Genomic DNA, 21,269 nt, shown 5'->3' on the forward strand with positions numbered 1-21,269 from the left:
ATTATTTCCTTTCTTTTACTCACTCTAGGCTTTGTTGTTGTTCCTCCAGTTCTTATAATTGTATGTTTAGGTTGGATATTTGAAATTTGAAATGTTTCTCTTTTAGATAGGCCTGTCTTGCTAGAAACTGCCCTCTCAGGACTGCCTCCACTCTGTCTCTAGGTTTTGGGCTGTTGTGTGCTCATTTCCATTAGTTTCCAGAAAGTTTTTTTTTAGATTTTATTCATTTATTTCTAGAGAATGAAGGGAGGGAGATAGAGAGAGAGAGAGAAACATCAATGTGCGGTTGCTGGGGGTCATGGCCTGCAACCCAGACATGTATCCTGACTGGGAATCAAACCTGCGACACTTTGGTTTGCAGTCCGCGCTCAATCCACTGAGCTACGCCAGCCAGGGCTCCAGAAAATTTTTTTATTTCTTTCTTGATCTCATTGTTAACACATTCATTCTTTAATATCATTCTCCATGAACTTGAATGTTTTTGAGTTTTTTCCTTGAGGTTAGTTTCTAGTTTCAAGCCCTTGTGATCTGAGAAAATTCTTGATACGATTTTAATTTTTTTAAATTTATTGGGGCTCATTTCATGTCCTATCATGTCATCTATCTATAAGAATTTTCCATGAGCATTTGAAAAGAATGTATATTTTGCTTCATTGGGGTAAAAGGTTCTATATATATCAGTTAAGTACATTTGATATAGTGTATCATTCACTACCACAATATCTTTGTTGATCCTTTGTTTGGAAGATCTGTTCACTGTTGACAGTGGGGTTAAAATGCCCTATTTTAAGTATGTTGCTGTCTATATCTTTCTTGAAGTCCTCCAAGATTTTTCTGGAGAAGGTAAGAAGGTGGAGGAGTAAATGGAAGACACACTAACCTCCTCCCATGACCAATCTGGAATTACAAGTAAATTGTGGAGACATCACCTAGAACAAACAACTGAATAATAGAAGAGAAGCCTTATAACCTCAAACCAACAGAAGAATCATCTTCAACACTAACAGACTGGTAAGGAGTGAGGTAGAGATTTGAGAGAGCTGGCTGGATGGCCACAGGCAGCAGCACCAGAGGGATAATTAAGCTAGTGGTTGGATACCTTTGAGAAGTGTGGGGTCTAAACCCTAAGCTAAGGTCCCCAGCTTAGAACACTGTGCCATTAAGGGGCACATATGAGATTGTGGCCCCTTAATTTGGAGTTTTGGATTTGCAGACAATAAAAACCACAAGTAAAAGGTGAATAATTAAGCTCTTTATTAAGTGAGATCAAAGATAAAAGCAAGAATCAAGAGCATACATCACCAGATGGGAAATCATCAACACCCAAACACAGATGCTGGGACAGCATTTGGGGTCTACCTGGAAACAGTTCCAAGCAAAGTGTCCTTCCCTTGAGTGAGATTCTAAAGTCTCACTTTGGGGCCTATGATTAAATGTTTTAGACAAAAGTGGCTACACACCAAGGGCCTTGTGTGATTTTGACTAACTAACCCTTTGCTCTGGGGGAAGGGTCAATTCTCCCAAGGGAACAGCTAAACATCTAAAGGTACTAATCTCCTGAGGAGAAGGACCAATTATTCCTGGGAGACAGCACTATATTTTGCTTTTCCAGTGAAGGTCACAGCTCAGGCATAAATAGGGAGGATTCTCAAAATCCCTTTGAAGGGTTACTTCAAGCACCAGAGCCCTAAAAAGTACAGATAACAACTGGTGGTGAAAAGCAGCAGAGTTGTTCTCTCCCAGAGATGGATGGATGGAGACACAAAGAGCCATTTAAAGGGCTAACATACAAATTTTCATTTATACCCACTTACCTGGGGCTGGCTCTGACAAAGGCAGAGACAGAGTGGGCTGGAGACACTTGATGAGACACTGGTGACAGATGCGTTGGAGAGAGAGCTAAGAGAGTAGCCCTAGGATCCTGGTGCTGAGTCATTACCCCTATGGCAGCAGCCATTCTGCTCAGGCAGACCACTCCCCTTCCAGCAAAAGCAGACTGAGGAGAAACAATAGCCCCAACACAAGTAGGGATTCTATCCCACCCTATGGGGCTTAAGTCTGGCTGCTGAGCACAGAGTGACTAGATTAACAACTGAAGGACACAGCCACAGACAGTAGGTCCCTGGCAGTCTCAGAGTAGGATGCCCAAGGTCAGACAGGGTCAACATCTGACATCATCAGAGGCAGATCAAGACAGGAAATACAGTGGTAAATACTAGAGGCTACTGACATGACATCTGCTGTGATCTTCTCCATGATTATGATACATTCTTTCCTGCACAGCTTCTTAACATTCATTTCTTGTCCAGCAAGTTTGTACATATTTAGTCACTAAATCTTATACTGTAGTTTATTTCTCTCCTTTCTCATAATTGTCTTAATCTTTTTACATCCTTATCAATACTCATTCACCTGCTGTTGATAGTGGGATTGTGGGGGAGAAAGTAATTTTTGTGGATGTAGGTTTGTTCCCAGGGTTTTCTGGTTTTGTTCTGACAGCACCTGCACAACAGCATAAAAGCCATGGTATGTCCAGTGACTCTAACTCAACCAGCAGCAGGAAAGGACTGACCAAAGAATGACCCAACAACAATCAAAACCCAATTATATGCAGAGAACCAGCATAAAAGACATAAGCAGCATTTTAAGAGCATCAAGTTCAGGTGATCAAGGAGACTGCACCACTGAATCTCACAGGCCTCCTACCATAGAAATTCACACCACAACAGTCAGAACAGATTAATTTAAGAAGCAGAAGCAAACAAGAAGAGTCCAACAAATAATGGGAAAACAAAGAAACAACCCCCAATCAAAAGGAACGAAGGAATCCTCGGAAAGAATGCTAAATGAAATAGAGGCAAGTCAACCCTCAGATATTGAGTTCAAAGCAGTGGTTATAAGGAAGCTCAATGAGCTCAGTATGAAATACCAAACACTACAGGGAAACTATGAGGAAATTAATGCAAACTATATCAGCATTAAAAAGGACACAGAAACCATCAACAAAGGTTAAGAGGAAATAAAGAATACAATTTCTGAAGTAAAGAAAACGGTGGAAGGGGGGGAAGCATCCATGATGAAGGAGAGGATCAAATCAGCAAGCTGGAGGACAAGGTAGAAAAAAAAAAACACCCAGAAAAAGAGCAAGAAAAGGGAAAAAGACTGGGAAAGAATGAAGAGGTGTTAAGGGAACTGCAGGACAACATGAAACATAATAATACCCTTATAAAAGGGAAACCAGGAGACAAAGAAGAGCAAAGGATAGAAAAACTCCTTGATAAAGTAATGATGGAAAACTTCCCTAATTTGATGAGAGAAAAAGTCTCACAAATCTAGGATGCACAGAGGGTCCCAATCAAGAGGGCACCCCTTTTAAGGAGGAGTAGACCCAAAGAGGCCTACTTTAAGACACATCATAATTAAAATGCCAAATTCTAAGACAAAGAGAGAATCTTAAAGGCAATAAGGGAGGAATAGAAAGTAATATACACAGGAGCACCGATAAGCTATTAGCTGACTTCTCAATGGAAACACTGCAAAACAAAAAAGGGAATGGCAAGAAATATTCAAAGTAATGAAAAGTAAAGGCCTCCAACCAAGACTACTCTACCCAGCAAGGCTCTCAATTAAAATGGAAGGTGAAATAAGGAGTTTCCCAGACAAAAGAAGGCTCAAAGAATACACCTCCACAAAACCTGCACTGCAAGATATGCTAAAGGCACTGCATTAAGAAAAAGAGTGAGAGTGGAACACATATACAAAAGAAGTAAAATGGCAATGAATAAGTACCTATCAATGAAAACCTTAAATGTAACTGGCTTAAATGCTCCAATCAAAAGACACAGAAGAGCTAAATGCATAAGAAATCATGATCCACACATATGCTGCCTATAAGAGACCTACACCAGAACAAAATACCTACACCAACTGAAAGTGAAGGATTGTTAAAAAAAAATTCCAATCCAGTGGATGGAAAAAAAATCAGAGGTAGCAATACTCATATCAGATAAAACAGACTTCAAAATAAACGTCAAAAAAAGAGAGAGAGACACAGATGGACATTTCATAATATTCAAGTGAAGAATCCATCAAGAAAACATAAACATTCTAAACATATATATATATATATATATATATATATATATATATATATATATATATACCCAACATAAGAGCACCCAAATATATAAGGAAAATCTTGGAGGACTTCAAGAAAGACACAGACAGCAACACACTTATACTAGATTTTAACAGCCAACTGTCAAAAATGGATAGATCTTCTGTACAAAATATCAACAAGGATATTGCAGCATTGAAAAAATATCCTAGATCAAATTGACTTAACTGATACATATAGAATCTTTCATCCCAAAGAAGCAAAATATACATTCTTTTCAAATGCATATGGAACATTTTCAAAGATAGGTCATACAAAACAAGCCTCAACTAATTGAAGAAAATTGAAATCATAGGAAGCATTTTCTGTGACCACAAAGGACTGAAACTAGAAACCAAACTCAGGGAAAAAACTCAAAAACACTCAAATTCATGGAGATACATTTATCAACTCATTATTACCATGCTATTAAACAATGAATGGATTAAGAATGAGATCAAGGAAGAATTCAAAAAGTTTCTGGAAACAAATGAAAATGAAGACACCACAGTCCAAAACTTATGGGACACAGCAAAAGCAGCCTTGTGCAGGAAGTTCATAGCAATACAGGCCTGCCTAAAAAAGATAGAAACATTTCAAATAAACAACCTAATTCTACACCTACAAGGACTGGAGAAAAAACAACAAAGACAGCCCAGTGCAAGTAGAAGGAAGGAAATAACCGAGGTCAGAGAAGAATTAAATGACATAGAGACTAAAAACACAATTCTAAGCATCAATAAATCCAGGAGCTGTTTTTTTTAAAAGACAAAAAAAAATCAACAAGCCTTTAAGCAGACTCATCAAGAAAAAAAGAGGACACAAATAAACAATCAGAAATGAAAGAAGAGAGATTACATCTGATACCACCAGAAATACAAAGAATTGTAAGAAATTATTAAAAAGAACTATATGCCAAGAAATTTGAAAACCTAGGCAAAATGCACAAATTTCTAGAAAAAAATAATCTTCCAAAACTGAATGAAGAAGAAGCAGAAAACCTGGAGAGACTGATAACAGCTGACAAAATCAAAGAAGTAATCAAAAAACTCCTGACACACAAAGAAAGACCCTGAACCTGATAATTTCACTGGAGAATTTTACAAAACATTGATAGAGGAGATAACTGCTACCCTTCACAGACTATTCCAAATAATCCAAGAAGAGGGAAGACTCCTAAACCATTTTTATGAAGCCAGCATCATCCTAATCCTAAAAGGAGATAAAGATACAACAAAGAACACAAGCTACAGGCTAATATCGCTGATGAACATAGGCGCTAAAATCCTCAACAAAATATTGGCAAACTGCATCCGGCAATACATTAAAAAGATCATATACCATGATCAAGTGGGATTCATCCCAGAGATTCAGGATGGTACACTATTTGCAAATCAATAAACGTAATACATCACATACACAAAATGAAAGATAAAAATCACATGAACATATCAATAAATGTGGAAAGCATTTGATAAGGTACAGTACCAATTTATGATAAAAACTCAGCAAAGTGGGAATAGAGAAAGCATTCCTCAACATAATAAAGGCTATATACAAGAGACCTACAGCCAACATCATATTCAATGGGCAAAAACTAAAAACTTGCCTACTAATATCAGGAACAAGACAAGAATGTCTGCTTTCACCACTTCTATTTAATATAGTATTGGAGGCCACAGCAGGGACCTCCAATACTATAATCATAATCATGGTTGCTCTTTTTCACAGCAATCAGATAAGAAAAAGAAATAAAAGGCATCCAAATTGGAAAGGAGGAAGCAAAACTATCATTGTTTGCAGATGACATGATAGTGTACAGAGAAAATATATAGACTCCACCAAAAAACTGCTCAATCTGATAAATTGGTTTGGCAAAACAGTGGGATACAAAGTCAATATTCAGGAATCAAAGGCATTTTTGTACACCAACAATGAAATATCAGAAACAAATCAGAAAAAAAATCCCATTTGCTATAGCAACAAGAAAAATAAAGTACCTAGGAATAAACCTAACCAAGAAGGTAAAAGACCTGTACTCAGAAAACTATACAACACCAAAGAAAGAAATTAAGGAAGACACAAACAAATGGAAGCTTGTATCATGTTTATGGATTCATAAAATTAAAACATCAAAATGTCCATACTACCCAAAGCAATTTATAGATTCAATACAATCCCTATTAAAATACCAATGATATATTTCATAGATATAGAAAAAAACATTTCAAAAATTTATATGGAACCATAAATGACCCTGAATAGTCACATCGATTCTGGGAAAGAAGAACAAGGCAAGATGGATCACAATACCTGATATCAAACTGTATTACAAGGACCCTGTAATCAAAACAGCCTGGTACTGGCATAACAGACACATAGACCAGTGGAACAGAATAGAGAGCCCAGAAATAAACTCAAGTTTCTACAGTCAGTTCATATTTGACCAAGGGGGCAGAAGAGTAAACTGGAGTAAAAATAACCTCTTCAACAAACGGTGTTGGGAGATCTGGACAGCTACATGCAAAAAAATAAAACTCGATCACCAACTTACACAATACACAAAAATAAATTCAAGGTGGATAAAAGACTTAAATGTAAGTCTTGACACCATAAAAGTCCCAGAGGAGAACATACATGAGAAATCTCAGATATTCTACACAATACTTTCAACAATATATCCCCTGGCACAAGGGACATAAAAAAAGAATAAACAGATGGGACCTCATCAAAATGAAAAGCTTCTGCACAGCTAAAGAAAACAGCATTAAAATGAAAAGAGAGCCTACTATAAGGGAAAATATATTTGCCAATGCTACCTCAGACAAGGGTTTGATCTCCAAAATATAAAAGAACTCACATGACTCCACTCCAGGAAGACAAACAACTCAATTAAAAAATGGGCAAATGACTTTAACAGACACTTCTCCAAGTAGGACATCCAGAGGGTCCAGAGACATATGAAAAGATGCTCAGCATCCCTACCCATAAAAAATATGTAAATTAAAACCTCAGTGATATACCACTTCACAATGGTGAGAATGGCCATCATAAACAAATCAACAAACAACAAGTGTTGGGTAGGATGTAGAGAAAAGAGGACCACAATGCACTGTTGGTGGGAATGCAGACTGCTGCAGCCACTGTGGAAAACCATATGGAATTTCCTCAGGAAATTAGAAATGGAACTGTCTTTTGACCCAGAAATTCCACTGCTGGTAATATATCCTAAGAACCCTGAAATACCAATCCAAAAGAACCTATGCACCCCAATGTTCATAGAAGCACAATTTACAATAGCCAAATGCTGGGAGCAATATAAGTGCCCTTCAGTAAATGAATGGATCAAAAAACTATGGTACATCTACACGATAGAATATGGCACAACAGAAGGATTAAAGGAGCTCCTCTCCTTTGCAACAACTTGGATTGAACTGGAGAGCATTAAGCTAAGTGAATAAGCCAGGTGGTAAAAGACAAATACCATATGATCTCACCTATAAGTGGAACCTAATCAACAAAACAAACAAGCAAGCAAGGTATAACTAGAGACATTGAAATTAAGAACAAGACAAAATAAGAAAAGGAACAAGATCAATATGAAAGAAGAGAAGAAAAAATGAAATACAAAGTAAAAATAAAGATAAGGATAAAAAGAAAAAAGTTGTAGTTTGCCTCAGCTAATTTCAGTGCCTGCTGCAATTTCCCTTTGTATATACCATGCATGAAGCTTGTGTCCTGCTTTGATGTTTTCTGAAACTGGCCACTTGGTGTGCTTGTTCCTGGACTCTTAGGAGTTTCTCTTGTGCTAGCCAATGTCAAATGCCATCTATATCTTGCCTTGACCCCCTGTTTGAATCTACATATGATCCACCATTTGTGGCTATCTCTGCTGGGCTCTTCTGTTCAGGGGAAGGACCAAGCAGTATTCAAAGGCCAGCTTTTGCCAACATGGGACCCAAGGGTGGGTCAGCAAATTTCCCAAAACAACATGATCCACCTTTGCCTGTCTCCACCTGCCAGCCAGCTACCACACTTAATTATTGAAAAGTCTCAGTCTCTGAAAGAGCCTCAAATGGAATAAGGATGGCGGGGCCATTGTGTCACAGGTGGGAGCAGTTACCCAGCTTCTTGGTGATCGGGATTAAGAACTGAACCAAACACCCAGAGTTTATAGCAGAGAACATGGGAGCAGGCCAACTCCAAGCAGAGATTGACCTCATGGGCTGGAGGGACTCTATTTTTATAGGGCCAATCCTTCCTGGCTAGTTTTGGTGGGCTTTACTATACATGTGCAAGTAGTTGTTTTACTTTAACACTACTGCACATGTGGTCTCCCATGATTTTCTCTGAATAGCCACCAGGGAAGGGGGTCCCACAATGTTATCGAAATGAACCTCCCCTCTCCTGGGGTCCTGCTGTACTAGGTTCACCTTTCCCATCACCGAAGAATTATAGCTCTCTATGTTAGAGATTGGTGAAAAGGAAAGGAATTATTCAAGTTATACAGACTAAGAGTAATGACTTAATGTCTTCATTCAAATCCCAAAGTCTCTTAAAACACCCACAAACCCACACAGTCCTTCCTTCCCCCACTTTGCCCAGTCTGGGGTACCATATCTTAGGAAAAGAAATAGAGGTCTATGGCTCTGGTAGCCCTTGGTTCTTCCCAGGAACCTGTGCTCAGCTGGCAGGCCTCCCTCGGTTCCCAGTACCATCAGCTATGTCACTGCAGTGTTCTCCAGTTAATCCAAACCCACGTGGAACCTTCTTATGGCCCACCAGCAAGAGTCCTTTCACCCCTTTTGAGGCAGGAGAAAGTACAGGAAGAACTCTGAGATTGCAATACTGTCACTGGCCAGCATTTAGCACCCTGGTTGCCAGGAAACGCCTTTTACCAATTAGGTAAAATAAATAATAAATCGATGGCAGGAAGGAGGAAGGAGACAAGTCTCACATACTAACTCAGCAGTCCTAAGCCTGGTCTGATAATATTGCCAGGTGTTCCAACATCTCAAGAAACACTATGTTAGCAAGAAAGAAGGAAATAGCCCATAAATAACTTTGGAAAGTGGCCAATTTTAATTAACTGCCTCCCGTCATGTATTTGTTTTACAACAGGTTGACCAAGTGGAGTCTGGAGCAAGATAAGGATTGAGGCTGACAGACTCCCACACATCCCTGAGTTTGGGTAGTCACATTTTCCCAGGAAAGCTGGCACTGTTACAGGGTGCAGCCAAGAGGGGGGACCCCAAATGGGCATTTTAAAATGGGGTCCAGAACTCAAGGTGTCTAGGAGATTTTAGGATGTCTTCACCCCCCACCACCACCAAGGGTGTGGGTTGGGGGAAGGGACAAATGGAGCAGGGCCATTGAGAGCTGTTTTGCATAGCAACAGCCTTGCAGCTAACCTCTGGTGTGGTCATTTAACATATCTATAGCCTTTGGCTGGTTGCTTAGATATGTTAAATAGCTGTGGCCATGCTCTGAGCCAGGGGGATGGAAAGGGATCTCCCCCCAAGATGGGACTGGGGGGCAGGTCCCCTGAGTTACAGCTCCTGCGTGGGAGCTGGGAGAAGATTGGCTCCATGACATGGGGTGACAACTGCCCAGACCCGTGATGGTGACCAGAAAAACTGGAGAAGACAGCAGATTGAGGGCAAGTGTGCCCAAGTGTAGGAGGAGTCGGAAATGGGGCTGCAGAGGAAGATTGGCGCGGGGGATTTAAACCCAGACACAGCAGCCATTGAGGGAGAACCATGCGCAGCCCTGAGAAGGAGAACCATGCGCAGCCCTGAGGAAGTGAACCATGCGCAGCCCTGAGGAGGTGAACCATGTGCAGCCCTGAAGAGGAGAACCATGTGCAGCCCTGAGAAGGAGAACCATGCGCAGCCCTGAGAGATAGAGAACCACGCAGCCTGGACTGAGTGGGGACTTTCCCTTCCCGTGGCCCTGGGAGAGAGGACCACGTGCCTTTGCGAGAGTGGGGACCCCCCCACCCCCGCAGCTTTAGAAGGGGGAACCACCACCTGGTTTTAGCAGAGATCCCGGCGACTCAGCTGAGGGTGCCAGGAACCCAGGGATGTCTCCTGTAGCATCCAGCAAACTCGAGAACAAATATCGGAGACTTTCAGGGTATCAAAGATGTTACTTTATTGGCCAAGTTTAAGCTGCGCAGGGGCGAACTCTCAAAGTGTCCAGCGACACAGTGCCCACAGGAGCTGCAAACGAGAGCCGCGCCGAGCGCTTACAACTATGTCCTTATATAGGGGCGGGCAAGCAAGTGTTATCCAGAAGCTGACGTGGCAGTTAGCAATTCGCTTACAAAGACCGAGCACGAGAATTTCAAACCAAGCATTCTTGCATAAGGCTGGAAGGCAGTATGTTTGTTCATTAACCTAGTAATCTCCTGGCTCTAGCTAGCTAGGTTCTTATTTTCTCATTAAAACTACAAAGTATTGCTTATCTAGCCTACCCAGGGGAGAGCATCTGCTCGACACAGGATGTTTGCTTAGCTGCACTATGTCTCCCTTATCATTTCCTTTTTTAGCTACAATGTGGTTCTTGTTTACTAAGGTGAAATTTAGTTCTTAATTTCTTTATTCCCAACACCTCCCAGTCGAGATGGAGTACTAACTGGGAAGAACCAGAGGACTGCCTGAGCCATGGACTTCTATTTCCTTTCCTGAGATACGGTACTCTGGACTGGGCAAAGGGGGAAGGAAGGAAGGACTGTGACTGTTTGTGGGTGTTTTTAGGGACTTTAGGATTTTTGATAAAGACATTAGGTCACTACTTGAAGTTTGTATAGCATTAAATAAACATTTCCTTTCCTTTCCACGAATCTCTGGCATTGAGAGACGTCTTTCCTCGGGCGGCGGACATAACAGACCTGGGGCCTTCTTTCAATAATAGTATATCATCCCAGGCCCTCCTTGTTTGTTCTGTAACAGCACTACATTTATCTGTTAATCATTATATGACTTTTTTCCATCCTATTGTTACAGAACAAAGGGAGGCCTAAGGGCGATATACTATTACCCAAAAGAAAACCCCCAGGCTTGTTATGTTCGCTGCCAGAGATTCATGAAAAAGAAAGGAAATGTTTATTTAATGCTATACAGACTTAAAGTAGTAACCTAATGTCTTCATCAAAATCCCAAAGTCCCTTAAAACACCCACAAACACACACAGTCCTTCCTTCCCCCTTTGCCCAATCTGGGGTACCATATCTCAGGAAAAGAAATAGAAGTCCGTGGCTCAGGCAGCTCCTTGTTCTTCCCAGTAATCCATGTTCGGCTGGTAGGCCTCCCTCAGTTCCCGGCACCATCAGCTCTGTCGCCAGGATCTCTGCTAAAGCCGGGTGGTGGTTCCCCCTTCTAAAGCTGTGGGGGTCCCCACTCTGGTAAAGCCATGAGGTTCTCTCTTCCAGGGCTGAGGGAGTCCCCACTCAACCAAAACCATGTGGTTCTCCCCCCTCAATGGCTGCAAGGAGGGGGGTCGCCACTCTGCCAAAGCTGAGTGGCACTTCTCTGCTAAAGCTGCATGGTGATTCTCTCCCTGTAGGGCTGAGGGAGTCCCCACTCTGCTAAAGACCGAATGGTTCTCTCCTCAATGGTTGCCAAGTCCCTCCAAGCTCTCACACAGGTGCTATAACCAAGGAACCTGCCCCCCAGTTAAGTCTTGGTGGAGAAGTTCCTTCCATCCCCCTGGCTCAGAGCAAGCCCACAGCTATTTAACATATCTATGCAACCAGTTAACAGTTATAGATGTGTTAAATGACAATGCCAGAGGTTGGCTGCAAAGCTGTTGCTATGCAAAACAGCTCTCAATGACCCTGCTCCATGTGTCCCTTCCCCCAATTCACACCTGTGGTGGAGGGTGAGGACATCCCATATATCTTTCTAATATTTAATGGACACCTTGAGTTCTCGGCCCAATTACAAATCCTTCTTTTGAGGGCCCCCTGGCTGCACCCTCCTACAGTTCTCTGCTAAAGCCCTGTGGTGATTCTTGTCAGGGCTGCCGCACCTGGGTTTAAATCCCAGTGCTAATCTTCCTCTGCAACCCCATTTCCGACTTCTCCCACAATCAGCTACACTTGCCAGCACTGCCGTATTTTCCAGCTTTTCTGGGCTGCCATCGTGAGTCTGGGCAGGTGTGGCTTTGTGGCATGAAGGCAATCATCTCCAAGCTTTCACACAGGCTCTGTAACCAGGGGGAGTTGTCTCCCAGTTACAACCTGGGTGGAAGTTATTCCCTTCTCCCTGGCTCAAAGCATGGCCACAGCTATTTAACACATCCATGAAACCAGTTGAAGGTTATAGATATGTTAAATGACCATGCCAGAGGTTAGCTGCAAAACAATTGCTATGCAAAACAACTCAATGGCCCTGCTCCATGTGTCCCACCTCCAGCTCAGACTTGTGGGGATGAGGACATCCCATATTTTTAATATTTCCTGCACACCCTGAGTTCTAGACCCCATTACCAATCCTTTTGGGGGCCCCCAAGCTGCACCTTCTTACAGCTGAATCTCCCATGAGGGGAAGTTGCCTTTCAAATATCAGGGAATATGGTGAGTGTATTCCTCCATCCCCAAGCCACACATTTGAGTCTGTCCCATATTTTTTCCCTGACCTTAGCAGGGGGAAGTCCTTAGTAGCATGGCAGATGGGGCCTCAAGAGCCCAGAAGTTGGGTCTGTCTCAGGTGTCTCACTTTGAAAGTCACCCTCTGAGTCCCTCTTTTCCCCCACAGATGTGCACTCAGCAGGGATAAGGGGGACTTGGCAGGGCCGATTCAAAGGGTCTCCCACTGGGGGTGGTGTCTGCAACCTGTAGCAGATGTAGCGGGCACTTTCTCTCCTTCTTGGGGCAGCATGGACTGAACTTGCAGGTGAACTTGAATCTGCCTTCCCATAATTTAGCCACAGAGCCCAGCACTTGCACATCTAACTCCCAGACAGGAGCCTCCCCAGGAGAAACAGTACCCCAAATCCAACTGTGTGGCTCCCCAGCACCCCCACACTGCCAAACAAAGCAAGAAGAGGTCCAAAAACCAGTCTCTTTCGTCATTCTTATCTCTTTCTATGTCTGGTCACAGCAGAGTGGGGTCAAACTTCTTAGCTCCACCCAGGCTCTAAATGGGCCAAAAGTTTGGCTCCCCCATGCTGTCAAACCAAGCAGGGCAGGCTGAAAATCCCAGCATGGTGCCATTTCCCTGTGCCTAGGAACCCAGCAGGACATTACAGATGGAGCAGTTAACCATGCACTTGAGGTGTGTGAGACCAAACCTCTTTCCCAAGCCACACAGTTTAGTCACTGACCAGCTCTCTGCCCAAAGCTTTTCCAGAGCAGTCACTCCTGGGTGTACCGAGCAGACCCCTCTGCAGGGTCTGTTCATGCAGCATGACCTCGCCAGCGGTAATACTCTGGAGTGAACTTCCCAGGCTGATGTTGTGGCAATAGGTGCCTTCCTTCCCTAGGATCATGCAGTCCAAGTCACCCAGTTTGACAGAATCCCCACTGATTCCCACAGCCCAATGCTACACGGGCTCCCAGTCGTGTCTCTGCTGCTCTGGGTTGGGGATCCCTTTATGGGAGGGAGTTTTGCAGCCACAGTATTACCCCCGCTTTTATCTGCAACTGGGTAAAGGGGCTCACCCTGTCTGTGGTTTTGCCCCTCTTACCAATCTCCTCCTAGCTAACTTCTGTGCTCCTTCTAGATCAACTGTACTTCAACTGGTTTTTCAGTTTAGCTGCAAGTCCAGTCCAAGGCTGGGAGCAAGTGGACCAAGCTTCCAGCTGCTCTGCAGTTCTTGGAACTCCCATTCCAGTTTTCTTTGCACAGCATTATTGTGGTTTATCTTTTTCCATCCTTGTCCTTTTAACCTTTTGAGTTATATTTGAGGTGAATTTCTCCTAGGCAGTTTATGATTAAGTTGTACTTTAAAAAAAAATCCATTCCTACACTCAGTGCCTCTTAATTGCGTTTTTAGATCATTTATACTTAATATGATGATTGACATAAACCTTTTATCCTGTGATTGGTTTCTCATTTGTTATGTGTTCCCTTCTCCTCTTTCCAACTATTTTTATTATTCCATTTTATCTCTCTTGTTAGATTGTTAACTATAACCTATTGTTAGTTTAGTATTTGTTTTAGGATTTAGAGTTTGTATATTTCATTTATCACAGTGTCTGTTCAAATTCACATAGAAGAAACTTACAGTAGTCTATTTTGTATACTTCTCCTCTCCTGGCCTTTGTGCTATTGTTTTCATACAGCTTGCTTCTATATGATATATATCCTAAACTACATTATTTTTATTTTAGTTTGAATAGTAATGTATCTTTTAGTGAAGTTTAAATAATAAAAAAAGTCTTATATGTGTACACTGTCATCATTATCTCTGGTGCTCTTCATTCCCTTTTGTGGATCTAGATTTCTATTTGCTGTCCAATTACACATATATTAAGCCTCTTGAGGCTGCACTTCCACTCGCTAATACTCTACTTGCAAATTTTTAAGTATATTTTCTCTGTTTCAAAAAGCATCTAGCACAAAGTTGATGTTTTCAAATCGGGCAGCACAGGGAAGAATTCCACACACAAATCCACATCCATTAATCTGATCCTCACAGCCTGTCACACATGCTATCATATTGCACTCTTACTCCACTCTCTACCAGTCTGACCCTTTCTATTATAGCACATTGTCCGAAGGAACCTCACAAATCTCACACATACAATCACACACGGTCACAGAAATGCAGCATGCCCTCCACAACAGTTTTTACATAGTTACTCTCACAGAAACACACACACAATGACAGAATCAAAGTATCATGCACGAACTCAAGAAATCACAGTCTGATGACAGAAACTTGTGGGTAGACAATAAACAAATGAAAAACTTAAAATATTAACACTATTGAAGCAGGAGACAGCATAGGAAGAACTCTGAGACTGCAATAATGTCACTGGCCAGTATTTATCACCCTGTTGCCAGGAAATGCCTTTTACCAATTAGGTAGAATAAATAGTAAACCAAGGCAGGGAGGAGGAAGAAGACAAGTCTCAATGTTAACTCAGCAGTCCTAAGCCTGTTCTGATAATATTGCCAGGTGTTTCAATATCACAAGAAATACTATATTAGCAAGAAAGAGACCATAAATCAAGTTTGGTTAATTGCCTACCTCTGGTCACTATCTGTCTTACAAGGGAGTCCCTGATGCTTACAGAAAGATCCTATAAATAACTTTGGAAAGTGCCCCAAAATTTAATGAACTGACTCCTGTCACATATTTGTCTTACAACAGGATGACCAAATGGGGTCTGGAGCAAGATAAGAATTCGGCCAGACAGACCCCCATTCATCCCTAAATTTGGGTAGTCACATTTCCCCAGGAAAGCTGGCACCACATTTACCCATTAATCAATATGTAACTTTTTTTTCCCCTCCTATCCCACCAACTATATAAGACCTGAGAACAAAGGACTTGCCCTCTCTGGGGCTCAGAGGGCTCTTGCTTTTCTCACCTTGCTTTGCTCTGAAACTTTCCCTTTCACCCCCTACTCTACCTGGTCCTGTTCTCTTCCATGGAAGTGGACCACTAATAAACTGATTTCATACTACTAGATTTGCTGATATGTAATTCTTTATATGCATCAGCAAGAAGAACCAGGTCTCTCCCATCAACACTATTGTCCTAAGTGAGTATAGTATTACTATACATTAAGGAGCCATGAAGTGCCAGGGGAGAGGTGAGATTAGGAAAAGCTTCTTTGGAAATGTTACATTTGTATCAATGTAGAGAGTAAGCAAAATTTGAAGATGCCTGGCAAAAGGGCCATTTTAGGAAGGGGGAAATATTCACACCCATCATTACCAAATCACAAATACCAGAATGGTTACACCTTCTGATAGGGGACTCAAGACTTGGAAAATTTTAGCTTAAGGTAAAAAGCTGTAAGTCTAGCAAGTAATGTGTATGTTTAGCTTTTGTTTCAGAAACTACAGATAAGGCCCATCCTGGCTCCTGGGAAAAACAGCAGACCTCCTGGGGCATCTGGGCCTTTTGTGTGACATGCTTCCCCGCTCCCCCCCCCCCCTCCCGCCCCCGCCCCCCGCCCTCGGGAACAGCTAACTGCTGAGGACAGGAATGTTGCAGATTCTGAATCTCAAAGCCCTCGCCGTACCTTGTTTATCTTCCACCCCTTTACAAAAGATCTGGCCAGGAAAGAGAAGATAAGATGGTTTTGTTGGGGTATGAACCCGCCATCTTCTTAGATCGCTGGCCATCTGAATAAAGTGCCCATAAAAGATTCAATCGCTGTCATTGCTTATTGGATTTGGTAGTGACAACCAGCTCCAACGCTGGTGTCTTTTCCCTTTATACTTTTACCTTGACCCCATGGGTCGGCCTGCAAGGTAAGTTATTCAGTAAACAAGACTGCCCTAGAGGACCCCTGTAAAGACCGATAAGGCGCCTGTACACTGTAGCCCTTGTTCCCGCCCTCTGCCCGCTCCCCGCCCCCACCCCACTTTATTCAAGGACCTTTACAAAATTCTAGGAACTATCCCTCTTCCCACTTTGTGCAAGAGGCCTTCACTAGTGCCACACATAGACCCCGCCCCCTGCAGCCAACCCTGGGCTCAGCCCAGGATGCTGTGGGTTGTGGACCAAGGTTTTATGCCTGCGAACTTAAGACCTAGACCAACTCAAAGGAAACTGGGCTCAGTCCCCCTTGCGGACCCAGGCCCGGAGCTAGGAGGAACAGGGACTTCTGAGCTCTTTCCGGAATATCTGGGAGAGGCGGCACGGGAGGACGGGGGAGCAGAGGAAGTGGCGTTTGGAGCCCGTAGCGCCAGCGCACTCGGACTCCGCAGCACCGCGGGGTTTTTTGGTGGTTTTTTTTTTTCCCCCCCTGGTTTGGACTACATTTCCCAGTGGACACCGCGTGTATTAGTTGAGCTCTTTTGTGTCCTCGAGAGGACACTTGTCCCTTCTTTCTGGGCCTGCGGGGGCTGGGTTCCATCTGATTATTAAGGTGTGGAGGTGGGCCTTTGCAGAATTGGCCCAGCCTTGGAGGCGAGGACGGGATTTTCCCCCAGTTCAGTTCTACAGGTAGGGGGTGGGCCGAGAAGTGGCCTGTGAGTCATCGGGCCGCCAGTCCCTGGGCCCTCTGTGTGACTTGGTCGTTGATATGGTGCCCTGCAAAACCGGCATTTGATATGCTTGTACACATCGTATCTGGGTGACTGTGGGTGCAAGTCAGTGGTTGGTGCCACGGAGCATGAGCCTGTGAGTAGGGGTGGAAGAGTATGTTCTATCCCCTTGCTCTTGTACTCTCGGCTTCTTTGTGATGGGGCTGTGTGAGGGAGACCGTCTGTTGTAATACCCTCGTATGTGAGGCTTTGGGGTACGGGAGAGGGTGACTGTGGAGACTGTTCATACCCATGGCCACTGACTGTGACGTGTGTAAAATGCTTGACGCTGTAGTGTTTAAGAATCTGTAGCTACGGAGATTGAGTGAGACTGAGTGCCACCACTGATTTCTTGAAGAGGACTGTGGCGTCAAGAAGACCCTTTATTTGATCTTGGTGCTGTTACTTATTAGTTGTGTTGTCTTTATATAAATGGTTATATACATTACTCGGAGTTTTTATTTGTAAAATCCAGAAAATCTATTGTTAAAATAATAAATCAGCGGATGATTTAGGCATAGATTAGATTGTATGCAAATTCCCAGGTTTCCATTATGCTTTCTCTTTATTGGAGAGGATACTGCTCTCTTATCAGGAGGAGAGAAGCTGGAAACTTCTAGGCTGGTGATTCTAGGGCTGCAGGGAAAACCTAGTTTCTCATGTTCTCTTTCCCATCTTACTTGTCTAAGGACACAGCCGTTTCCCAAAAGAAGAGCCAAGAGGAGGAACCAATGGCTGTGGGACTTCTTAAAGCCATGTACCAGGTGAGTTGGTGTTTCTGTTTCCTGAAATATTTTCCTGCTTTTTAAAGCAAGCAGACATTAATTTTCCTTCTTCTGAAACTTTTTCTGAGTAACCAATTATGTTACTTCTGAAAACTCTCCAATGAATTCCCACCTGTTCAGGATAAATGTCTTTGCCTGCAAGGTCCTACATAATCTGGTCCTTGACTATCATCCCTCTGACTTCATATAATTTTTCTCACCCTGTCTGTAATTTACTTGGTTTTAGCCACACTAGCTTCCTTATAATGAGTTGGATATATTCTTAATCATGGCCTTACCCTTGCTGCTTCCTCTGCCTGAAATGCTGTTGCGACAGACACAGACCAGCTTCATTCTAGTCTCTGCCCAAACACTGATTCATTCATTCAACACATTTTTATTAAGCACCTATTAACTCAGAGGCTTTAGTTCTTGGTCCTCTTCTGTGCTCTGTCTATAATCACTCTTTTGGTGATCTTATCCTGTCTCACAGCTTTAAATACCATCTATATGCCAACATTTACCAACCTGTATACAGCTCAGACCTCTCTTGTATAATCCAGACTTGTATATTCAACTGCCTATGTTTGATTATGTAATAGAAACCTCAAAGTCAGACATCTCAAGATGAGTGAAATGAGCCTATGGAAGTTTTATGGCATGGGAATCACACGATCTGATTCTTGTTTTAATATGGTCATGCTAGTAAAGTTCAGCTGTGTAGAGTACAGAAACTGAGTGTATGCTGAGACAGGGCTGTGATTTAACCAGGTGAATACAGTTAAGTGAGAGAAGTGCAGGAAAGTTGAAGGTGTACGCATGGAGTGATTATAGCAAATGGTTGTGCTAGGAAGTGAGGGAACAAAGAGGTGAGGAGCAGTGAAACCATGGCAAGATCAATGATCTGTAGGTCCTTTTGGGGTGAAATAATTATCCTAATGGGACACCATGGGGCAAAAGTCAGAATATAGAAGGTGGAAGTAAGAGATTTTGGAGGGTTTGGTCCTTATTGGTAATGACAAGGTCTGGGGCACTGCCATGAAAGTGAATGACTGTACAAGTATGAAGGACATTATAGGAGGCGAGGGGAGTTGGGGAACTGAGAGTCCAGGTTGTTGGGAGGATTACTTATATGAATATTGAAATGACCAAAGATTATAACAGGAATTGCATTGGAGAGAATGATGGTGAGCCATGTGTTCAAAGAATGACAGAGAATTGGTATCTGCCAGGAGTTGGTAGATAACAAAAACAATGAGGGATAGTGTGACTGATACAGTGTGATTTCATGAGATATAAAAGTGGGTGTCTTTTGGGGAGAAGGGAGAAAGGGAATAGTCTGGAAACAAGTATAAGGCTCAAAGAGGCTTACTTTCAGTTTCTGTGCAAGGGCTGTGGGAAATGAGAGTGACTGCATGACAGGAATTAGGGGGAAGTAGTCTTCTCAGCTTGGAGCCATGTTTCTGCAAGGGTATCAGTGGTGTAGAGAACTGTGGTTATGCCTCAGACTGGTTTGATTATAATTATGACTGGATTTTGAAACTAAGTATTATGTTCATTTGTTAGAGGTCTAACTATAAATATTTTACAGTTAGAATTTAAGCTTCTTATATTGACGTTGTAATTATTTTCCCTAACTGTTTAAGGTCAAAGGATAAGTGAAAAAATGTGTATGTCATATATAAAAATAATTATACATTTATTATATGTGTTTATATAAGCTAAAACAATTTTTGAAAGCATATCTACCATATGAACCAAACTCTTAACAGGAAGATTTATGCAACATATGAGGTATGTTATTGCAAGAACAGAGAGGAAGAAATTCACGAACTACTTCATATAATTAAATAAAAAATGTTACCGAGTGTTGCAAAGCACTTTAAGAATTTTTATTTGGTATAGGCACCTTCTTTTTAAATCATGACAAAATTGTACCAAATGACCAATAATGAAGTCTTTTCTTGCCATGACAGATTTATCTTTTTCAATTTTGTACAAAAAACAAATTCTATACACATACCCACACAGACACATAATGTGTGTTAGTTTCATCAGCAAGTGGTCACATTATACAAGTCTGAAATTCAACTGAATCACAGCACGGCTCGCACATTTTTTTAATCAAATCACATTTCCCAGCCCACTTAGGCAGGAGTGCTATTATGAGGGGAATACCTGTTTAATCTAGGTTCTCTGGATTGAAGTATTTGAATTTTAATGGAATTCATGACTGGCTCGGTCTAGCACACTTTTTAGAGATATAGCAAACAATTTCTGGTCTCACTTCTAATCCTCTTACAGACTCTTGAACTTTTTGAACAAGTCATTTATTAATTCAGTTTATTCAGTGGATGTTTGAATACCGCATGTGTGCCAGATACTGTTCTGTAACTGGCATAGCACAGCAACCAAAAGAAAACATACGGTACTTTGCCCTCACGGAGCTTATATTTTAGTGTGGGTAGGGAGGGGGAGACAATAAATAATGAAAAAATTAAGTGCCATAGAGAAATATAACCACACTTAGGGGGATGGAAAACTGGGGCAGGAGCGTGCCTATTTTTATGCAGAGTGATCCAAGAAGTACAAAAGCCCTGAGGGGGAACATGCTTGACCTGTTTGAGGATATATTAGTGAGCCCACTGTGGCCAGGGGGGCAAAATGAATGAGGTAAGTCTGGTAAGAGATGAGGTTATTTTACTTAATTTATTTCATTTCAGGAGTTGGTGACCTTCAGGGATGTGGCCATAGACTTCTCCCAAGAGGAGTGGGATTGTCTAAATTCTTCTCAAAGGCATCTGTACAGTAACGTGATGTTGGAGAACTACAGGATCTTGGTATCATTGGGTAAGAAAGAACATCTTGCCCTGGCTGGAGTAGCTCAGTGGATTGAGTGCGGTCTGGGAACCAAAGTGTCCCAGGTTCGATTCCCAGCCAGGGTACATTCTTGGGTTGCAGGCCATAACCCCCAGCAACCGCACATTGATATTTCTCTCTCTCTCTCTCTCTCTCTCTCTCTCTCTCTCCCTTCCCTCTGTAAAAAATAAATAAATAAAATATTAAAAAAAAAAAGAAAGAACATCTTGCAGAATCGAACTTCTATTCATAAGGGGCTCTTTGCTACCACCATTATGA

The 21,269-nt window shown here is 42.2% G+C and overlaps 1 protein-coding gene across 1 annotated transcript in view; it reads left to right on the plus strand.

Annotated features, from left to right (window-relative positions):
• Positions 1 to 17,097: 17,097 nt before the first annotated feature.
• Positions 17,098 to 21,269, plus strand: part of ZNF570 (zinc finger protein 570) — a 40,645-nt gene continuing 36,473 nt past the window's right edge. Inside the window, exons 1-3 of the mRNA XM_028529715.2 lie at positions 17,098 to 17,287; positions 18,057 to 18,131; positions 20,855 to 20,981. Coding sequence (XP_028385516.1) covers positions 18,099 to 18,131; positions 20,855 to 20,981 — 160 coding nt within the window. The 5' untranslated portion in view covers positions 17,098 to 17,287; positions 18,057 to 18,098. The remainder of the gene's footprint in view (positions 17,288 to 18,056; positions 18,132 to 20,854; positions 20,982 to 21,269) is intronic.

This window comes from Phyllostomus discolor, chromosome 12 (assembly GCF_004126475.2).
Source record: "Phyllostomus discolor isolate MPI-MPIP mPhyDis1 chromosome 12, mPhyDis1.pri.v3, whole genome shotgun sequence".
Lineage (NCBI taxonomy): Eukaryota > Metazoa > Chordata > Mammalia > Chiroptera > Phyllostomidae > Phyllostomus > Phyllostomus discolor.